Source organism: Rhineura floridana, chromosome 3, assembly GCF_030035675.1.
Source record: "Rhineura floridana isolate rRhiFlo1 chromosome 3, rRhiFlo1.hap2, whole genome shotgun sequence".
In the NCBI taxonomy this organism is placed as follows: domain Eukaryota; kingdom Metazoa; phylum Chordata; class Lepidosauria; order Squamata; family Rhineuridae; genus Rhineura; species Rhineura floridana.
The window spans coordinates 224,207,798-224,226,143 of NC_084482.1; the positions used below are offsets into that span (position 1 = coordinate 224,207,798).

General features: G+C 43.1%; 1 protein-coding gene across 3 annotated transcripts; it reads right to left on the reverse strand.

The window, feature by feature from the left end:
* Positions 1–116: 116 nt before the first annotated feature.
* LOC133381744 (zinc finger protein 420-like) lies at positions 117–12,395 on the reverse strand. 3 transcript variants are annotated; one of them, XM_061621144.1, is made up of 6 exons: positions 12,304–12,395; positions 10,906–11,029; positions 10,676–10,799; positions 9,060–9,146; positions 6,113–6,193; positions 117–4,151 (listed from the first exon to the last, which is right to left on the reverse strand). In XM_061621144.1, the coding sequence occupies exons 3-6, from the start codon at positions 10,764–10,766 to the stop codon at positions 2,488–2,490; spliced, it is 1,923 nt and encodes a 640-aa protein (XP_061477128.1). In that variant the 5' UTR covers positions 10,767–10,799; positions 10,906–11,029; positions 12,304–12,395; the 3' UTR covers positions 117–2,487. The 3 variants fall into 3 exon arrangements, with proteins under 3 accessions (XP_061477128.1, XP_061477129.1, XP_061477130.1); XM_061621145.1 differs by lacking the exon at positions 12,304–12,395 and adding an exon at positions 11,952–12,279; XM_061621146.1 differs by lacking the exon at positions 6,113–6,193.
* Positions 12,396–18,346: the final 5,951 nt, after the last annotated feature.

An 18,346-nucleotide genomic window follows, 5' to 3' on the forward strand; every position in this document is an offset into this window, starting at 1 on the left:
TGGTCTGTGAAACCCCAGCCAAGGATCAGGCCTTTAGTAAACCAAATTAAGTATTTATTAAAGATAACAAAGCTAACAGGATTAACAAGATTTCTTCTTAAGGCACATAAGCATATGGTTTTACTCAGTACTAATCCAAACTCCACCCCCCTCCTTCTCCACTCTCTCCAAACAACCCACTCTTTCTCTTCTCCCCCCAGATTCCACTCTCTCTCCTCCTTTTATACGTTCAGCCATTTTAAACACTCAGCCAATCATCTAGCATTCTACTGCCCATTCACTCCCCCTCCTCTTTCACTCCACTTACCATGTATCTTCTAAACAACCAACACTTACCATATATACATTAATATAGGCACATCACAACCGCCCCATAGCCGAAGCTCTCTGGGCGGTTCACAAGACAAGAAATATCAAAAATACAATAAACGTATAACAATATAAGCACATTAAAAGTTTAAAATATTAAAAATTAAAACAATATCAACGCATACAAACATGTTAAAAAGCCTGGGTGAAGAGAAAAGTTTTAACCTGGCGCCGGAAAGATAGTAACATTGGCGCCAAGCGTATCTCCTCTGGCAGATCGTTCCACAGTTCGGGGGCCACCACAGAAAAAGCCTTTTTCCGCGTTGCCACCCTCTGAGAAATAAATAACCCCACCCTTTGAGGAAGTTACATCATGGTAAACAAACATATAGAGATATCCCCAATACTGGTTAGAGGGAACATTTTCCTATCAAGGGGGGGGGATGCAAGCTTGCTTAAACCCAACAAGAATCGCTTCCATCTATGTGAGTAACAGTTGGATATGCTCCCTACTCCCTGTCCATGGGGAGGGAGGCTTTCCCCTTGTACCCATCCCTTTGACTGAAGAGAACATCACTGACACGGCCCCCATTTTTATTCATTTGTTTGATTTATATCCCGCCCTTCCTCCCAGCAGGAGCCCAGGGCAGCAAACAAAAGCACCAGAAACTCTAAAACATCATAAAAACAGACCCCAAAATACACTTAAACAAGACATCTTTAAAAATGTTTCTTAAACAAAGCTTTCAAAAAAATCTAAGATTAAAAACATTTTAAAAAAGGTTTAACATATTAATAAGCAATTCCAATTTTATGCCGATGGAATTGAATTGGTTAAGCGCAAATTCTACCCGGGACATAGCCCCCGTGGCCCAACAAAATAGGGTTTGGTATATCCTGCCAAAATTGAGCAAGTTCTGGTTTTTGGGAAACAAGACCAAAGGAAAGAAAGGCATGGAGGTTGGTGTAAGTAAATGCAAACATTATTTCACCCTTGAAGGGGACTGGAGAAATCCCACTTTCTGCCAATGTTATCATGATTTTCATGCTTCCTCTAACTATTCTACGAACAAGAGATCCTCACCACTCAGAGAAAAAATGAGAGAAATCAAAACCTGCTTGCCTTTCTGCACAATGGGACATACAAAACCGCAGGACCTTAATGATGGGCTCAGTAATAGGGTGGTCTTTTCTGCCCTTGGCTGGCATGGCCGCCGTAGGTTCTGGAGTATTGAGACTTCAATCTGCAGTGGAAATTCTTGCAAATGAGACCAAAGAAGCTCTTCCTGTGGCCTCTAAGGCTATAAAGACCCTACAGGCAACCCAAACCCAAATAAGGAAAACGGTTCTCCAAAACAGGATGGCAGTAGGCTATTTGCTCCCTACGGACGGAGGGACTTGTGCCATCATTGGGAGCGAAAGTTGTTCCTACATACAGTTCAGCTAGAGAGACTGAATCCCATGCCAACTCCATAGTATCATGTTGAGCAAATGGCAGAAGTAGCTTATGTTGACCGGAGTAGCGATTTTGATTGGTGGGGATGGCTACCGAATCCAGGGGGATGGGAGAAGGCCTAGTAAAAATCTACTAAAATATGTTATAATGGGATTATGCTTGCTAATGCTCATATATATAATAGTCCAGTTGGCGTTATGTTGCATTAGAAGCTGTGTGACAAAAACTACTAAGTCCATCACAAAAACTGATGTTCGAATGATGCACATGGAGGTAACAATGACAGAGAGGGAGGATCTACAGGAAGTAGATAAAGTAATACATGAAATGTCATTAATTGAATATTGAATTTGGCAATTAGAAACTACCAGAGGGGAGGATATGATGGGGGGAAACTGGACAATGGAGGGGCCATTTTGGCTTATGCAGCCACTTTGGCCTCAGCATCCATCTTGGGTGCTCACCCATCTCTGGAAAAGCAAAATCCTCTCTGTCTCTGCAAAGGAAAAACTGAAAGGCCACCAAAATAGCAGGCGAAGGGAAGTGGAACAGTCTGTGGTTAAGCTAAAAGAAGAAGGTTGTTGGGGGTCTGAAACTCCCTATAAAACTCCTGTTCATAGCCAAGCATCCCCCTATGGATCCTTCGATGCACAGAAAGAGTTGAACTCTGCTTAAAGCTTTTTTCCCTGAAGGTAGCCATTCTGACGAAAGGTCTTTCAACTCTACAAGCATGTATAAGGTTTGTCCCCTATGTGACATCCTTGATGCGAAGTAAGGTGGCTACTCTGACTGAAGCTCTTTCCACACTCCAAGCATTTATAAGGTTTGTCCCCTGTGTGAGTTCTGTGATGCGAAGTAAGGTGGCTACTCTGACTGAAGGCCTTTCCACATTCCAAGCATTTATAAGGTTTGCTCCCTGTGTGAGTTCTTTGATGCGAAGTAAGCTGGCTACGGTCACTGAAACTCTTTCCACACTCCAAGCATTGATAAGGTTTGTTCCCTGTGTGAATTCTTTGATGCACTGTAAGGGCGCTACTCCACCTGAAGCTTTTTCCACAGTCGAAGCATTCATAAGGTTTGTCCCCTGTATGAGTTTTGTGATGCGAAGTAAGGTGGCTACTCTGACTGAAGCTCTTTCCGCACTCCAAGCATTTATAAGGTTTATCCCTTGTGTGAGTTCTGTGATGCGAAGTAAGGTGGCCACTCTGACAGAAGTTCTTTCCACATTCCAAACATTTATGAGGTTTGTCTCCTGTATGAATTCTGTGATGCAAAGTAAGGGTGCTACTCTGACAGAAGCTCTTTCCACACTCCAAGCATTGATAAGGTTTGTCCTGCGTATGAGTTCTTTGATGCGAAGTAAGAGTGCTACTGTGACTGAAGCCCTTTCCACACTTGAAGCATTTATAAGGTTTGTCTCCTGTATGAGTTCTTTGATGCGAAGTAAGGGCACTACTCTGATTGAAGCTTTTTCCACACTCCAAGCATTTATAAGGTTTGTCCCCTGTGTGAGTTCTGTGATGCAAAGTAAGGTGGCCATTCTGACTGAAGCTCTTTCCACACTCCAAGCATTGATAAGGTTTGTCCCCTGTATGAGTTCTGTGATGCAAAGTAAGGCCGCTACTCTGACTGAAGCTCTTTCCACACTCCAAGCATTTATAAGGTTTGTCCCCTGTGTGAATTCTTTGATGCAATGTAAGGGTGCACGTCTCACTTAAGGTTTTTCCACTCTTGAAGCATTTATAAGGTTTGTCTACTGTGTGAATTCTTTGATGCAAAGTAAGGGTGTTACTCCACCTAAATCTTTTTCCACACTGCAAGCATTTATAAGGTTTGTCCCCTGTGTGAGTTCTTTGATGTGAAGTAAGATGGCTACTGTCACTGAAGCTCTTTCCACAGTCAAAGCATTTATAAGGTTTGACTCCTGTGTGAGTTCTTTGATGTGAAGTAAGGGTGCTACTCTGACTGAAGCTCTTTCCACACTCAAAGCATTTATACGGTTTCTCCCCTGTGTGAGTTCTTTGATGCGAAGTAAGGTGGTCACTCCGACTGAAGCGCTTTCCACACTCCAAGCATTTATAAGGTTTGTCCCCTGTGTGAATCCTTTGATGCAAAGTAAGGTGGCTACTCTTACTGAAGGTTTTTCCACACTCGAAACATTTATAAGGTGTGTCCCCTGTGTGACATCTTTTATGCTTAGTAAGGTAGCCACTCCTACTGAAGCTTTTTCCACACTCCAAGCATTTATGAGGTTTGTCCCCTGTGTGAGTCTGTCTCTCCTCTTGTCTCTTTGCTCCATCCTGACTCCTCATTTTCTGCTCCTGCACCTGTTCCTCAGCTTTTTCCAGTGATACTTCAGATGGTTCTCCCTCAGCATTGATGTATCCTGATGGAATGAAAAGGAAAGGAGATAAAATGCTGTGGAGAAATCCTGTGGATATATTATGATTTGTACTTTGAAACATATTTCTGGGAGCTCTGTTGATATCAGAGTTTAACTGTCAAAGCTCGAGGCCTTGTACGGAGTTAATTTTGAAGTAGGTGCTTGGTAACAGGTTGTGAAAAGAGACCAGAGACAACTGTAACAAAAATCTGCTCCCTTGTTCCTCCATTTAAGGTGGACAGCCCAGTACTTATGCACAGCTGGAATTTACAAACCTAGGATGGATTCTGTCTGACAGGAACATGGCCCTTTCTACTGCCCACAGGGCAGATTGCATCTCCTCCCTCCCTCCCTCCCAAAATGTTAGCCCCCCGTTACCTGCTACACAAGACAGTGCAGGAAGAGGAGATCCCCAGGACAGATGGCACTCTGTGAGTTACTGGGGAAGAACAACGGACAAGTAAGAGTAGCGCTGTGACTTATGACGCAGCTGGGTCAAAGCCGAAAGGAAGCCCAGAGGTTCATGACAGATGTTCTTAGAGGTCGTTGATTCTTAGTGTCGCCATAATTCGTAATCGACTTGAAGGCACATAATACACACACACCTACACTACATGAGTTCAGCTTTAATTAATCCAAGAGAGCCCACTGCCCCACAAACCTACGTGGGAGGAAATATCCTTAAAATATTCCTGCTGTTGTTTAACCCGTCAAGTGGCTGAAGCTCCTCAGCTGCTTCGCATGGAGAGGGAGGGGAGGGGAGAAGCCCTTTTCAGACCGGTGACCGTTCTCCACATTAAATATAAAAATGCCATGCACATTTTTTTTAAAAAAAGTTTTTAGGTAACAGCTTAGGTTAGCCTAAACCCTGTTTCCTTTACCTGTTAGATTTCTTTTAATTTCTCTTTTTTTTAATGCATATTTTAAATTGTTCTTAGTGAACCACTTAGAGGCTTTCTGTCAAGTAAGCAGTATATAGATTTTGTTAAATAAATAAATACAGGTTGCATTTCAACTGACTTAAAACAGTCCTTGTTCAACAAGTGCTCCATTTTGCAAGTTTGATTTCTGCATGACTACTCAGAAGGAAGAACCTTGTGGAACTTACTCCTAAATTAATTATACATAGGATTGCAACTGTAGAAACAAAATGTATTGTTGGGAATCGCTGGCAGTCAGGCAGCTTTTTAAAATCATTGGAATATACAGTAGGGCCCCACTCATACGGCAGGTTATGTTTCAGACGCCGGCTGGAAAGCAAAAACCACCGAAAAGAGGATCAGCTGTAGTGCGGGGGTCTGGAACCTAACCTAACCTCCTCTTCTTTGAGACCCTGGACAAGTGGATCTTCTTCTCCTCCTTCACAACAGGAAATGAAGCCTGGCTCTTTCAAGGAAACACACAAGTTACTTTCGGCTACAAAACTAGCTGGGTCTCCTTCAGACTGTCAGGATTTGGAAGCCAAGCCAGATATTTTAATTTGGGGAATCTGTCAGTGGACGGAAGGGGAACTTCCACCTGACGGCCAACCTTCCTCTTTATAGCATGAGATGAGCTTGATCAAACCAAAGGCCTACCTAGTCCAGCATCTCCACAGGGCCTGAATGTGTATGGGAATTGCACAATTAGTCCTAATAATACTAATAATATTTATATCCTGTCCTTCCTTCCAAAGGGAATCCGGGGGGGGGGGGCAAAAAATGCTGAAGCACCGAAATCACCTTTAAAACAAAACATCTTTTATAAAAACAAGGACAGAAGGCTACAACCATCATGACTTGTAGCCCTTGAGAGCCTTCTCTTCCATGCATTTCTCCAGCTTCCTTTTTCAAGCCATCCGAGATGTCCACCAGGAAAACTCACCGCCTGATGGGCGACTCTCCCCTGGATGATATTACTCAGGAACAGAAAAATGCTTCAATTCCCAGACCAAACAAGGACCCCCAGCACAGCTAAGCACCAACCTGCTGAGGTCTCCTCCTCTTCTTTGACGACCTGGATAAACAGACTTTCTCCTTCTTCCTTACAGTAAGTGAGGTCTCGTTCTTTCAAGGAAACAGACAAGATGTGTTACTTTTAACCACAACATAGAAAGTCAGGGATTCCATATCAAACAATTTCTACAACCTCGAATCTAAGACGAGGAAGCATTTTGAATTTTAATTCTGGGAGTGGGACAGGAAGAACCCCATTTAGAATCAAGGCAAAAGGATCAGATCCCTTGCCACTGTGGATGTAAATTACCCCAATAAATGTCACACCCATTCAGAAGTAAGCCCCACCGAGTTCAATGGGACACCCTCCCAGGTAAGTGTGTTTGGGTTTGCAGATCAAATTATACCAGCTGTGGGGAACCTGTGGCCCACCAGATGTTGCTGAACTCCCATCACCCTAATCATTGGCTATCCTTGCAGGAGCTGATGGAATTTACAGTTCACCAACATCTGGAGGGCCAAAGGTTCCCCTCCTCTTTTTAGGAGTCAGGAGCCTGGAGTCAGCCTGGCCCACAGGGGCCAACTAGACACACATGGGAGGCCCACAAGCCAGAGAGAAAGGCAAGGGTGCATCTCCTGCTGCTGTCCCCAATTCCGGAGGTGGCCCATAAACATCAGGACTGGTGGCCCTTGAGAGTCTTCTCTTCCGGACTTCCGGGAAGGGTGACTTCGCTTGTGCCTGCTTTTGGGACGGGCTCCCGCCTCAAAAGAAGCTTATTCAGATATAAATCAGTCAGAACATTTTTTTTTTTGACTGATGAAATTTCTCCCGGGCAGGGAGAAACGTAGAGATCAACCTCAAAGCCTGTTTTTGTTGGGAGGACTGGATTTCATTAATTTATGAGATAAGGTCCAGCCAACAATGCCGGACGGACTTCCTAACAAGCTCTATCTGCTTAAGCGATACGTTTATCTTTTCTTGAAAGAGAGAACGGACTAACAGGCAAGCACCCTTCTTTCTATTATTTTTTTTACTTGGTTTAAATTGTTGCAGCAAAAGGAGATTTGTCAGATTGATCGGCTTTGGACAACTTCTGGGTGAGATATAGCTCTTCTCTGTTATTCACGAAATTAACAGCTTATCTCTGTTTCTGTCGCAAAAAGCTGTCCTGGAAGTGCATTCTAAAGATAATAAACAGAAGAGGGATTTCTATTCCTGATTTCTATTCCGAGGAATATTATATTGTCTGGGACTATTCTCTTTTTGGTCTATTTTATTTTGACGAATCTGCTTCTTCACGACGCCACTAACTGTTTTGATGCTGGGAACTAAATTTATTTTGCATTCTTGAATATAGAGAGATAAGGCAGGTTGCTCTGTTTATACTGTGATGTCATCAAGCCTGGAATATTAACCCAATTGTTGCTGAAATAAGAAGTGGTTCTTCTTTATTTTTGTTTTGCTTTGTTTTCGTGGTTTTAAAAATGGCAATCAAGAAAGTGGCTGAGAATCTGGAAGTAATTATGTTTCAGAAAATAATGGATGAGATTGAGATAACGAAACAAACCCTGCGACAGGGTAGTAAGGAGCTGAAAATTGAACTGAGCAAAATGACGCAGGAGCTTAAAGAAATAGGGGACCCTGTGAGAGAGGAGAATGAGATCAGAGATGAGAAAAGAAAAAATAAAGGGAAGATACAAGCCCTGGAGATTGGAACAAATGTGGAATTGGAAAAAGATCCGGAGTTTATGGATTTTAGAAATAAAATCTACTTTTTGGAATTTAACGTTATCTCTGAAGAAATTAATGAAGATATTAGAGATAAAGTTATCAATGGCTTGGATAATCTTCTGGACTGGAATGATGTGATGGAGCTTGATATAGAGAAAATCTATGGAATTAACTGCAGCCATGTGACAATGGAAAAACTCTCAAGAGATGAGCCAGTGCATTTTCTAAAAAAGAAGAACACAGATATGAATTTACAACAATGTTTCAGCAACTTATTCAGAATGGATGGCAAGAAAATATTTGGGATAGAGGAAATTCCCATCAGACTCTTATTATATGACTATGGCTACAACAGCAAGATTATTATGGAATACTGATAATGGAAGATTGGACACTGAAATTACTGGACTTAACAGGACTATTGAAGATGGAAGATGGAACTAATAGGGATAATGGAATAATGGCTATTGAAATTATTGGACCTAACAGATTCTGATGAGATGGATTAATCGAAATGTTTATTTGGACTATGGTTATGACAATAAGATTATTATAATTATTAACGAGATGGATTAATTGACATGTTTATTTGGAGAAAAATTGATAGATATATTTCTTAAAGAATTGAAACCTCTCTTTGACTTTTTGTGGAAAGAATAAAGTAATGTTTATGAGATTTGATGATTAATTAAGATAACTACTGGAGGAAAGTGATTTTATAATATGATTTAAGAGACAGGATTGTTATATATTGTAGACCTATAACTGATTTGATATGTGACAAATGGGAAGTCAACATTTTATTTTTTTTTGTTTAATCATTTTTGTTTTGTTTTGTTTTTTGTCTTTGAATGTTTTATGATTTTGTTTTCTATGTTTTATGAAAATTTGAATAAAAATTATTGTAAAAAAAAAAAAAGAGAGTCTTCTCTTCCATGCATTTATTTATTTATATCCCACCCTTCCTCCCAGTAGGAGCCCGGGGGGCAAACAAAAACACTAAAAACACTCTCATCATTAAAAACAGGCTTTAAAATATATTAAAACCATCTTAAAAAGTAATTCCAACAGACACATGGGCATGAAGCCATTTTTCTCAGCCCCTTTTAAAACCATCCGAGATGTCCACCAGGAGAACTCACAGCCTGATGGGTGACTCTCCCCTGGATGACATTACTCAGGAACGGAAAAATGCTTCAGTTCCCAGATCAAAAGCCCCCCCCCCCAACACAGCTAAGCACCGACCTGCTGAGGTCTCCTCCTCTTCCTCCTCTTTGGGAACCTGAATAAGAAGATCCTCTCCGTCTTCCAAACAGGAATTGAGCTCCAATTCTTCCAAGGAAAAAGACAGGACTAGTTACTTTTGACCACAAGAGCCATTCCAAGTCAAGCCATTTGTAGCTAAGAGGAGGGATTGTTTGGAACATGTTAACTCCTGCACCCCCTGAAGAGGACAGGGCCGTGTGCCCAACCTGAACTGCCTGATGGGGAGGGCACGGTGGAACTCAGCCAGCCCAGCTGTTTTCATTTAGACAACACCATCTCATCACAAAGAGAGTGAAAACCAGCCCTGACAGCTTCGCCCTCCTCCTCCTCCTCCTCCCAAAAGGAGTCAGGGCTGCGCTTCACATTTACACTTCTTGAGGAAACCTTTCTCCATGGAGATTAAGAGCGAAGCCACTGCAAGTTATTTGTGTAGCCAGAAATGGTCCCATAAGCTTTTCAGTGTCGTAGCTTGAGAATATATTTGCAAATATCAATGCTGGCATCGGGAAGAGACAGAAAAGGGCCAGAGTATATGGTTTGGATCTCTGGAAGGGAAATGATGGTGTGTTGCGTATAAATAAATGCTCCCTAAATGCTCTGAAAAACGTCCTATTGATTTTGATGGAGTCAACTTTGACGCAAGCATGTTTGGGATTGTAGTTTAATTTTAACTTCCAGTTTATGATTCAGTTATAATTTGCATATCGAAAGGGCTCCAGCAATGGGGGTGGTGGATGGGGGAGTGAGAAATTTGTCAGAAAGAGTGTTTCTCCCCCCACCCCCTTCTCCCCATAATCCATCTCTGGTACCAACCATGCAAATGCTGAATTAGACAAAATAGGGAAAAGCACATAAAGTCAAGTTCTAAGTCATGGTACGATTCTGAAAAATATATGTAGAAATGAATGATGGAAAATATAGTCTATGGCTGAGTACACAATAATGTCCAATTTCTAATGCACATGCAATTTACCGCACAGAGTGTGATGTGAACTACTAGCTTTGTAGACAAGATGTGCATACACTCCCAATGACAACACAGCAATAAAAGGCAGAGGTGTGCTAATACAGAAATATAAAATGCAAAGATAAAATGCACAACGTATCTCAAATAATTTGCCAAACGCGTTTCGACTTGAAGCAAATCTTCTTCAGTGGCATCTATTTGGAGAGCTTCTCCAGAGAATCTTCCTCACCCGAAACACACAACAATATGCGGAATGCAGCATCATTCTTGCAGAAACTGCACTAGGGCTGTCTTGAGAACTGGCAAGGACTTCAATTCCAATGTGTGGGGGCAGGATCCAGGCAGGCACCAGTCCTGCTCACAGACTGGTGCAAGCACAGGGGTGCCCACCTTGATTCTGCAAGCTGCCACCTCCGCGTCTTCCTAGGCCCCAAAGGTATAAACTGGGCAGAGGGAGGGAGGGAGAGGGAGAGAGTGCTCTCCCAAGCGCCAATGGAGCAGCAATTCCCACTGTAGAGTTTGGACTACAGCTCCCAGAATCCCTAGTGAGAAACTGACTTTCCACTCCACACATCATTGGCACAAATGGCCTTCAACATCTATCAGTTAAGAAAATGTGTCTCCTTACTGAAAGAGGCTCCAACCTCATAATTCTCCTCTATGGCTTCCCTGCGCGGAGCGCTTTGGCCCGGATCCAGCAGAGCCCACTCCTCCTCCATGAAATGCGCCTCCTCCTTAAAGGTCACCAGACCCTGAAAGAAGAACATGCCCTCTGCTCAAGAGACAGCCTCTTCCGCACAGACCATTGTGTCCAGCTTGAAAGGGGAAGGGGCAACAGGGTGTGCTTCAATCACTCACAGCATTCAAAGAGCTCCTCCCATGCGTCAAAGTTGGATCCTGAGGCGAGGGTCCAGTAATGATCTGGCCCGCAGAGCCAGAAAGGGTTCCCACGGCTGGTTTTGAAACTGGAGAACTGTGAACGCTGAAAGCAGAAAGAGCATTTAGCTTGACCCATTCTCCAAATGAGCAAAACTTTAGGATCAAATCCAGAACTTCTCAACACGGCCATTTAGGTGAAGGACATCTGCCTTGCATGCAGAAAGTCCTGGGTTCAATTCTCAGCAGCATCTCCAGGCAGTGCTAGGAAAGGCTCCCGGCCTGAAACCCAAAACAGCCGCAGCCAGTCAGTGTACACAATACTGAGCCCGGAGGACCAAGTCAATATAAGGCACCTTCCTATGTTTCCACGACGCTCACAAAAACACAACCAATTTTCAATAATATCATCCCTGCCCACTCTTCCCAATTTCTCAAGTAAACGACTTCCTGATCATTTACTTAATTTATAATGAAAGAAATAAAACTGGCCTCTTCTCTAAAGTGAGCAGCTGGGGTGCAAAGTGGGAGGCTGACACCACTCTTGCCTACCTTGCACGGCTGCAGTTTGGATGACTGAGATGAGCTTATTTGCTGGCCACACATTTATTCAGACCTTCCTCCAAGGGCCCCAGAGTGGAAAATGTAGGTTGATCTCCCCCTGCCCAACCTTCAGCAGCAGCAACGATGTTGTAAGGTCAGGAAGGCAAGGAGATGATTGTCCTAACGTGTGTGTAGGGGTGTGTGTGAGTGAGTGAGTGAAAGAGAGAGTATCTACAATGGGGGTGGGGAGGTTTGAGGAGATCCCAAGAAGAGGCAAAGTGCATTTGCGGGAGAGGGTAAGCACTGAGCTGGGGGTTCGACTGGATGGTCTTACAACTCTATGATTCTACAAAAAGCGTGTTTCCTCCGAAGAACTACAGCAGTGCAGAAATGGACTCACAGAAACACACTGTGGACAGAATGAACAATAAAACAGCCCCCGTTTGTACGTGGGGAAAATATTGCTCACTTATTCGCTGGCTTACTCTCTTTTTTTTTGGTCTGCTTTCTTGTCCAAGGCGTTTGGGGAGGGGGACACCTGCTCCTGCTCCCCTTTTGTCCTCACACAGCAGCCCAGTGAGGTGGCTTTCTTAGCCCCGGCACCCGGACGTCTCCTCTGCAACAGGGCGTCTCTTCCCACTCCCAGCCCCACTCCTGGCAGAGAGGGCGCTTCAAAGGGGATCGTGCAATGGAAGCTCTGCAGCTGTTCGGCCCCCAATGTTGCAGCTTGGTTGCATGCATGCGACTCCCCCCCATGAATTCCCCGGGAAGATGTGGGGGGAGGATCTCCCCCTTTTTCCACCCCCAAAGGCAAACTCCTCATCCCCACTGCTGCACCTCTTTCTTTGTCTTGCGTCCTCGCCACGATTCAGCCCCCTTCCTCCTCCTCCTCGGAAATGAATCAAGCCTGTTTGCTTCCTTGCTTCACTCTTGTCTCCCTCCCTCCCATTTTCATGACAACATCCTGCCTCTCTGGGAAACAGAGCTCAGTTCCTTTCCCCGCTGGAGGACTGAATGTCAGCTGCGCTCTGGGCAAACGTCTTGCAGGCTCTGCCCCTTTTACAAATCCAGGGCGCGGGCGCAGAGGTTACTACTACGCCCTGTCACCAGAGCGTTCTTTGCAAACAGCATTTAAATGGTTACTCCCCTGCATGCATTCTTTGATGTGACCACAGCAGTGAGATGTGACGTTAGCTCTTTCCACACTTGAAACAGTATTACTTATATCTGTAAACACACACACACACACAAATAGGGAAGGTGCCCTCCAACTTCCAAAGTGCCTGAGGAGGGTAAATGGACATCTTGTAATAATATACAGTGAAGTGAACTCTGTAAGTCATTTCAGTCAATTTATATATTTATTTTTCTTGATTTTTATTATGCGCTTTTTCCACTGTCCAACTTTCACATCCACACATAGAGGTCGGAAATACCATGGTCTGAATGATCCCGACTTTAGTGTTCAGTGAGACATCTTTGCATTTGAGGACCTTTTCTAGTTCCGGTTTCCATAAGAAGCCTTGCTTGCTATCTCTCCGTTTGTATTTTTAAACTTTTTAACCCTTTTACCTAATGGCAAAAAACACGATATGAATCCATCCTAGCAGTTCATAGACTTGGTGCATATAATGAAGCAATTATGTTTACTCAAAGTGCCTTGCCAGCTTCAAGTGAGATAACAAGTCGACTTTGAGTGGGAGTAATTGACGCGAATGCTAACAAAGTAAATTTTTGAAGGCTTCCTCCTAGTATCTAAAATAGTGATAGAGTGAACTCAGTACTCTAATCATATTCCCAGTTCAGCAAGCTGCTTAAGAAATTCAATTTACACCTTAGGAGTTTACTCTGAAGCCAATAGTTCTAGAGTTTGAGCAATCAAGCCCTTTATTTTGGCGTGATTTCTTGCTGAAGCTCTGTTCTGGGGATTGTCCAATGGTGCTCACAAGGAAAAGGTGCCAAGAGCTGGGTATAATTCCAGGGGAAGAGGAACTTTTATCTTCAACCTCTCAGACGAAGATTACGAAATTTTCCCCTTGATGTCTGAAGTTCCACAAACTCTGCCTGTGCCTTTAAGTGAACTAAAAGCTACCCTGCAATCGCCAAGCTTCTTTGACTGGTCTTTAGACCGACAACTGAAAATTAATTTAATTAAAGAGGATGTGCATGCTAGAAGCCTTGCAGAAGAACTGCAAGATGTGGGTTTTAACAGTGCCTTCTCTCCAAAGGCTGATGAACTTCCTTCAGATTTAATAATTATTGATTCTATAACAGAACCCAAAGATTTAAGGACTTCCCTGTCAGAAAATCGATCTCTAAATAAATCTTCTACTCAATCGAATGTAATTTATTTTAATTTACCCTCCATAGGATGGGGATTGGCAGTAATAGAAGAACTGAGCCTTATAAAGGCGTTCATTACCGAAATGAATAATTTACTAACCACCCTAGTCAAGTAGTTGGGCCCACTGCTTACAGAGAATTCAAGCTCCCCTGACTTTCTTGACAGTACCCAAAATACACGGACTGATTTGATGCAGGAGCCTAAGCGGAAAGCCAGAGACAACAAAACAAGACGACTGGCCGCGCAGAAAGGGAAAAAATTGAAAAAATAAAAAAATGTTAAAAACTTTAAGCGTGCCCAGTCTAAGAAAATGAATTTTAAACCTCTATTTAAATTATTGGATGCATCACCTAAAATCCAACAACCATCATTACCTGATTCCAAAAAAACAACTACAGGTGCTTGTCCCCAGAATTTAAGTTTACCAAGTTCGAATTCTGGAAGTTAAAGATCCCCGTGGGACCAGATTTGGAAAAGATCGGAAGTGACTTGTACGTTGAAGACTCGCATAAGTTCTACTGCGAACCCTCTTCTCTGGCCAGTCCTCGTAATGAATCACACTGGAAATTACAACTGCTGAGAAATAAATTAGTGGTTACAGCCTCTTCATTAACATCTGATTTCTGGTCATCTTCTTCAATAAGACATTGCCTAGTCTCCTGCCTTCAGTATTATTTGCCGGATCTTCAGTATAAAAATTTCATCAAGAAAGTGACTTACTTGTTTGCACAGGACCCAGACTGTCGAGCCATCTTTACTTTCTTCTCGCCTTATGATGCGGACCGGATTTATAAGATCAGAGATGAACTCCTTACGTATGGCATTCTGTTACAACGCTTTTTCATTAATAAAGCTCCTCCTAATCCGCTTTTCAACTACTCTCCACAACAGAGAGATCAGGAGAATCGCCAGACATTAGAAGTCCCCACATGTAAAGAAAGACAGGATCCTTCGTCTGTTTCCAGCTCACAAAGTTACCGTCAATTCAGGGAAGCAAATGTTCTACCTGTGCATAACTCCTTCAGCCAGGTAGACTTTCTCCCAGAAGAGATTCTTCTTATAGAATCATACGGCCGACTTCCGGAACTTGATCAGGGCGAAATTATTAATAGACTACTTCTTCTCACACAAAAATTAATAAAAAGAAGAGTTAATTTAGAAGAAAGTGATGTCCTCCATCGTACTACACCGACTGTAGAAAACTTGCCTGGTTCTTCAACTACAAATAAGATAATTTCTTCTCCTCATCAAAGTTTGCCGTTACGTAACACCTACAGCTCCTCAAATTCCATCAATAAGTTGAGTCAACCTATTTCTCAACAAGGAGTTACGTTCGCGAACTCAGTAAAGCCCGCGACAAGCCCTTCCTGGTTAGAGAGGCGCTTCTTACAACTGGAGGAACAAGGCTCTCCAGACAGACTCCAAAGGACTAAACCAGATTCCCCAAGGTGGGACACTCAAAAACCTCGAGTAATTTCCAATGTTAGCACATTATATCCAACAATTAATATCATTACTCCATGCCCATGACAACACCACAACTCATTCGTTAAATCAAATAGTTCCAGGATTAATTCCAGTTTCTGTAAAAGAGTTTGCCCAACGGATATCTTGTCAATGAACCCCTCCTTTGTTATATTATCTTGGAACATTGCGGGATGGAAATCCAAGATGATGGATTTTGCCTTATTACAATTCTTACAATCCCTTGATATTATTCTTTTTCAGGAAACTTGGCTCAAGGCTGGGGAGACTTTAGAGCTTAGAGGATATAAAACGTGGCTTACACCTGCTACCAAAATGGCATCCAAAGGACGTGCCAGTGGAGGTTTGGCTATTTTGGTTGCCACCCACCTCAACTGCCAAATATTTGAGCTTAATTTGGAGGTACCGACCTTTGCATTGGCATTGGGCTTGAAGATCTCTGGTCTTCTACCCCTTATTTGTGTAAACATTTATATTCCTCCATTACATTCTAGCCAACAGGAATCCCCCTGGCCGCTACTGGAATCCTTTTTGGAAGAAGTGCAAGAAAGATATCCTTACTATGAGTTACTCTTAGGTGGTGACTTTAATGCCAGGATGGGCCCTAGCTATCCTCTGGGTGATGGTATTATTAAAGATCTGCCTGAGGGCCACCCCATCTTGAATAGATCCACCAAGGACCAAGTAGTTAACAGATTCGGACTAGCCCTTTTTCAGTTAATCCAGAAATTCCATCTGGGTTGCCTAAATGGCTCCCCACTGGATCATTCTAATGGTGCTTTCACATATCTTGCAAGGAAGGGGGCTAGTTTGGTAGACTATTTCTTATGCACACATGACTTGATAAAAAGAGTTAAAGAACTTGATGTCCTTGCAAGACCAGAATGTGACCACCTGCCTATAAAAGTAACCTTGCTGTCCTCGACAAACAAAAGATTAAATCAAATAGAGGCCCCTTGTTTAGACCAGTTGTATGGAAGCAAGCATTTAAAATGGTCTCAAGAGATGGGAATTAAGGCTCATCAATGGCTGTCAATGTGCTCTCTTTCTAATCTACATCACACGGCTATAACAGATCCACAGAGTTGCCTAAGGGCATATGAATCGATAATAGCCGAACTTACTCCACGTATCACTGCTCTAACGGTAGCAACAGTCCCTCTCCACCCCAAAACATGGTTTGATAAAGAATGTAGGATCCTAAAAGAAAGCTAATTAAACAAATTAAATCATTGCGTCTTAATAATAGTCCTGACAACTTCCAACACCTGCTAACCCTGAAAAGGGCTTATAAAACATTAATTAAATCAAAAAAACAATTGTTCTATCAGGCCAATTGGAAGGCGTTGGCAAGAGCAACCCATGCAGGGAACGAGATTGAATTCTGGAGACTCTTACAGGGAAATTTGGATCCGATGAATTATACACCTATTCCCCCAATTATCCAAGAGGGTTGGTTTGGTTGGAAGACGCCTGTGCGTGAATTTGTTTTATGTGGGGAGATCGGTGCATGACAATCAACACACAATCTTGACAGAAAAAGGCTTTGATACAATGGCATGGATACCACGATGACTGGAAGTCCCTTATCTGCTGCAGCCTTCATCTGCCTTCACAGGCATTGTAATGTACACATTGTCGAAGTTGCCAACAGCTCACAAGAGAACTTAGCAGCTGCAGCTGCACCTTTTGCACCACCATTGGCACTGAAATGGGTGCACAGCCCCCCCCCAAAGCAGGGCATCCTCACAAGGCACACAAAAAGGGGGACAAAATAATGGGAGGGGAAACTACCAGGTACAGATACCAGAGAGCAGTGAATCCTTTCCTGAGAGTCTTTGGGCTTATTGTAGGCCACACATGATGGAGGTGTGGCCAGGCTGGTTGGGCTGCATGCTGGCCTCGTGTGACCGGACATACATGCCCAACCTCTGCCCTGGGGTTGTGCCCCCCCTGAGGGAAGACTTTCATTAATCCATGGTGGATTTGGAAGGATCTCTGCAAGTTCTCTCTCTCTCTCTCTCTCTCTCTGCAATCAGTCCAACCTCAGGGAAATCTGGTGCGTTTGAGGAGAGGGCGGTGGGCTGCTCTGTGTCTTTCCTCTCTTGCTGGTGTTGACATAAGGCGGCCATCTAGTCCAGCATCCTGGTCTCCCAGCAGCCAGCCAGATACACTAAAGGGAAGCCCACAAACGGTACCTGAGCAGGACAGCAGAGCCTCTTTCTCCACTTGCCATTCCCAGCACCTGCTATTTGGAAGCAAACTGCCTCTGGTTGTGGAGCAGAGCAGAGCCACTGTGGCCAGGAGCCATTGGTAGCCTTTTCCTCCGTGAAGTTGCCTAATCCTCTTTTAAAGCCATTCCAAGTTGGGGGCCATCACTGCCTCTTGGGGAGCGAATTCCATAGTCTTCAGTCCTTTAAGTCATTTCTTTTGTAGTAAGAGTTAGATACCAAAAACCCCTTGTGGGCTGAGTGGGATGTGCCCAGGTGCTATCATGACTGTAGTATCTATACACTACGAGATGGGGTGGGTCAGGGTACCTCCCACTCAGGAGAGGAAATTTTATTCGAAATTGCTGTTCTTCTGTTCTATGTTGTTGAACTGTGTCTTGTTATAACATGACCTATATTTTAATATGAATGAATGAATTTTATTATACGGTCACAGACCCGTCGTACAAAAAATACAACAAAGTACATAAAAAATAAAAACATAATACATTAATATAACAGTATAATCCTAAAAAACACAGTTTAAAAGGAAGAATTCTTTCGTCTTAACTGGATTAAGTTTAAGAATTTGGCAACCATTTCTGTCCATAGTTTATCAGAATCGGATAAGAGGAGTTGGACATACCAGTTATTTGATCTTCCAAAGAAGCGATTAATTATGGGAGAAATAAATCTAAGCCGTTCAGCATGATAAAGGTTGCAAAAAAGAAAAGTGTGAACCAACGATTCGACTTCAGAGTTTGAGCAGGGGCAGATGCGGTTTGCATACGGAATACCTTTAAAACGGCCGTCTAAAATCGCGGGGGGGAAACAGTTGAAT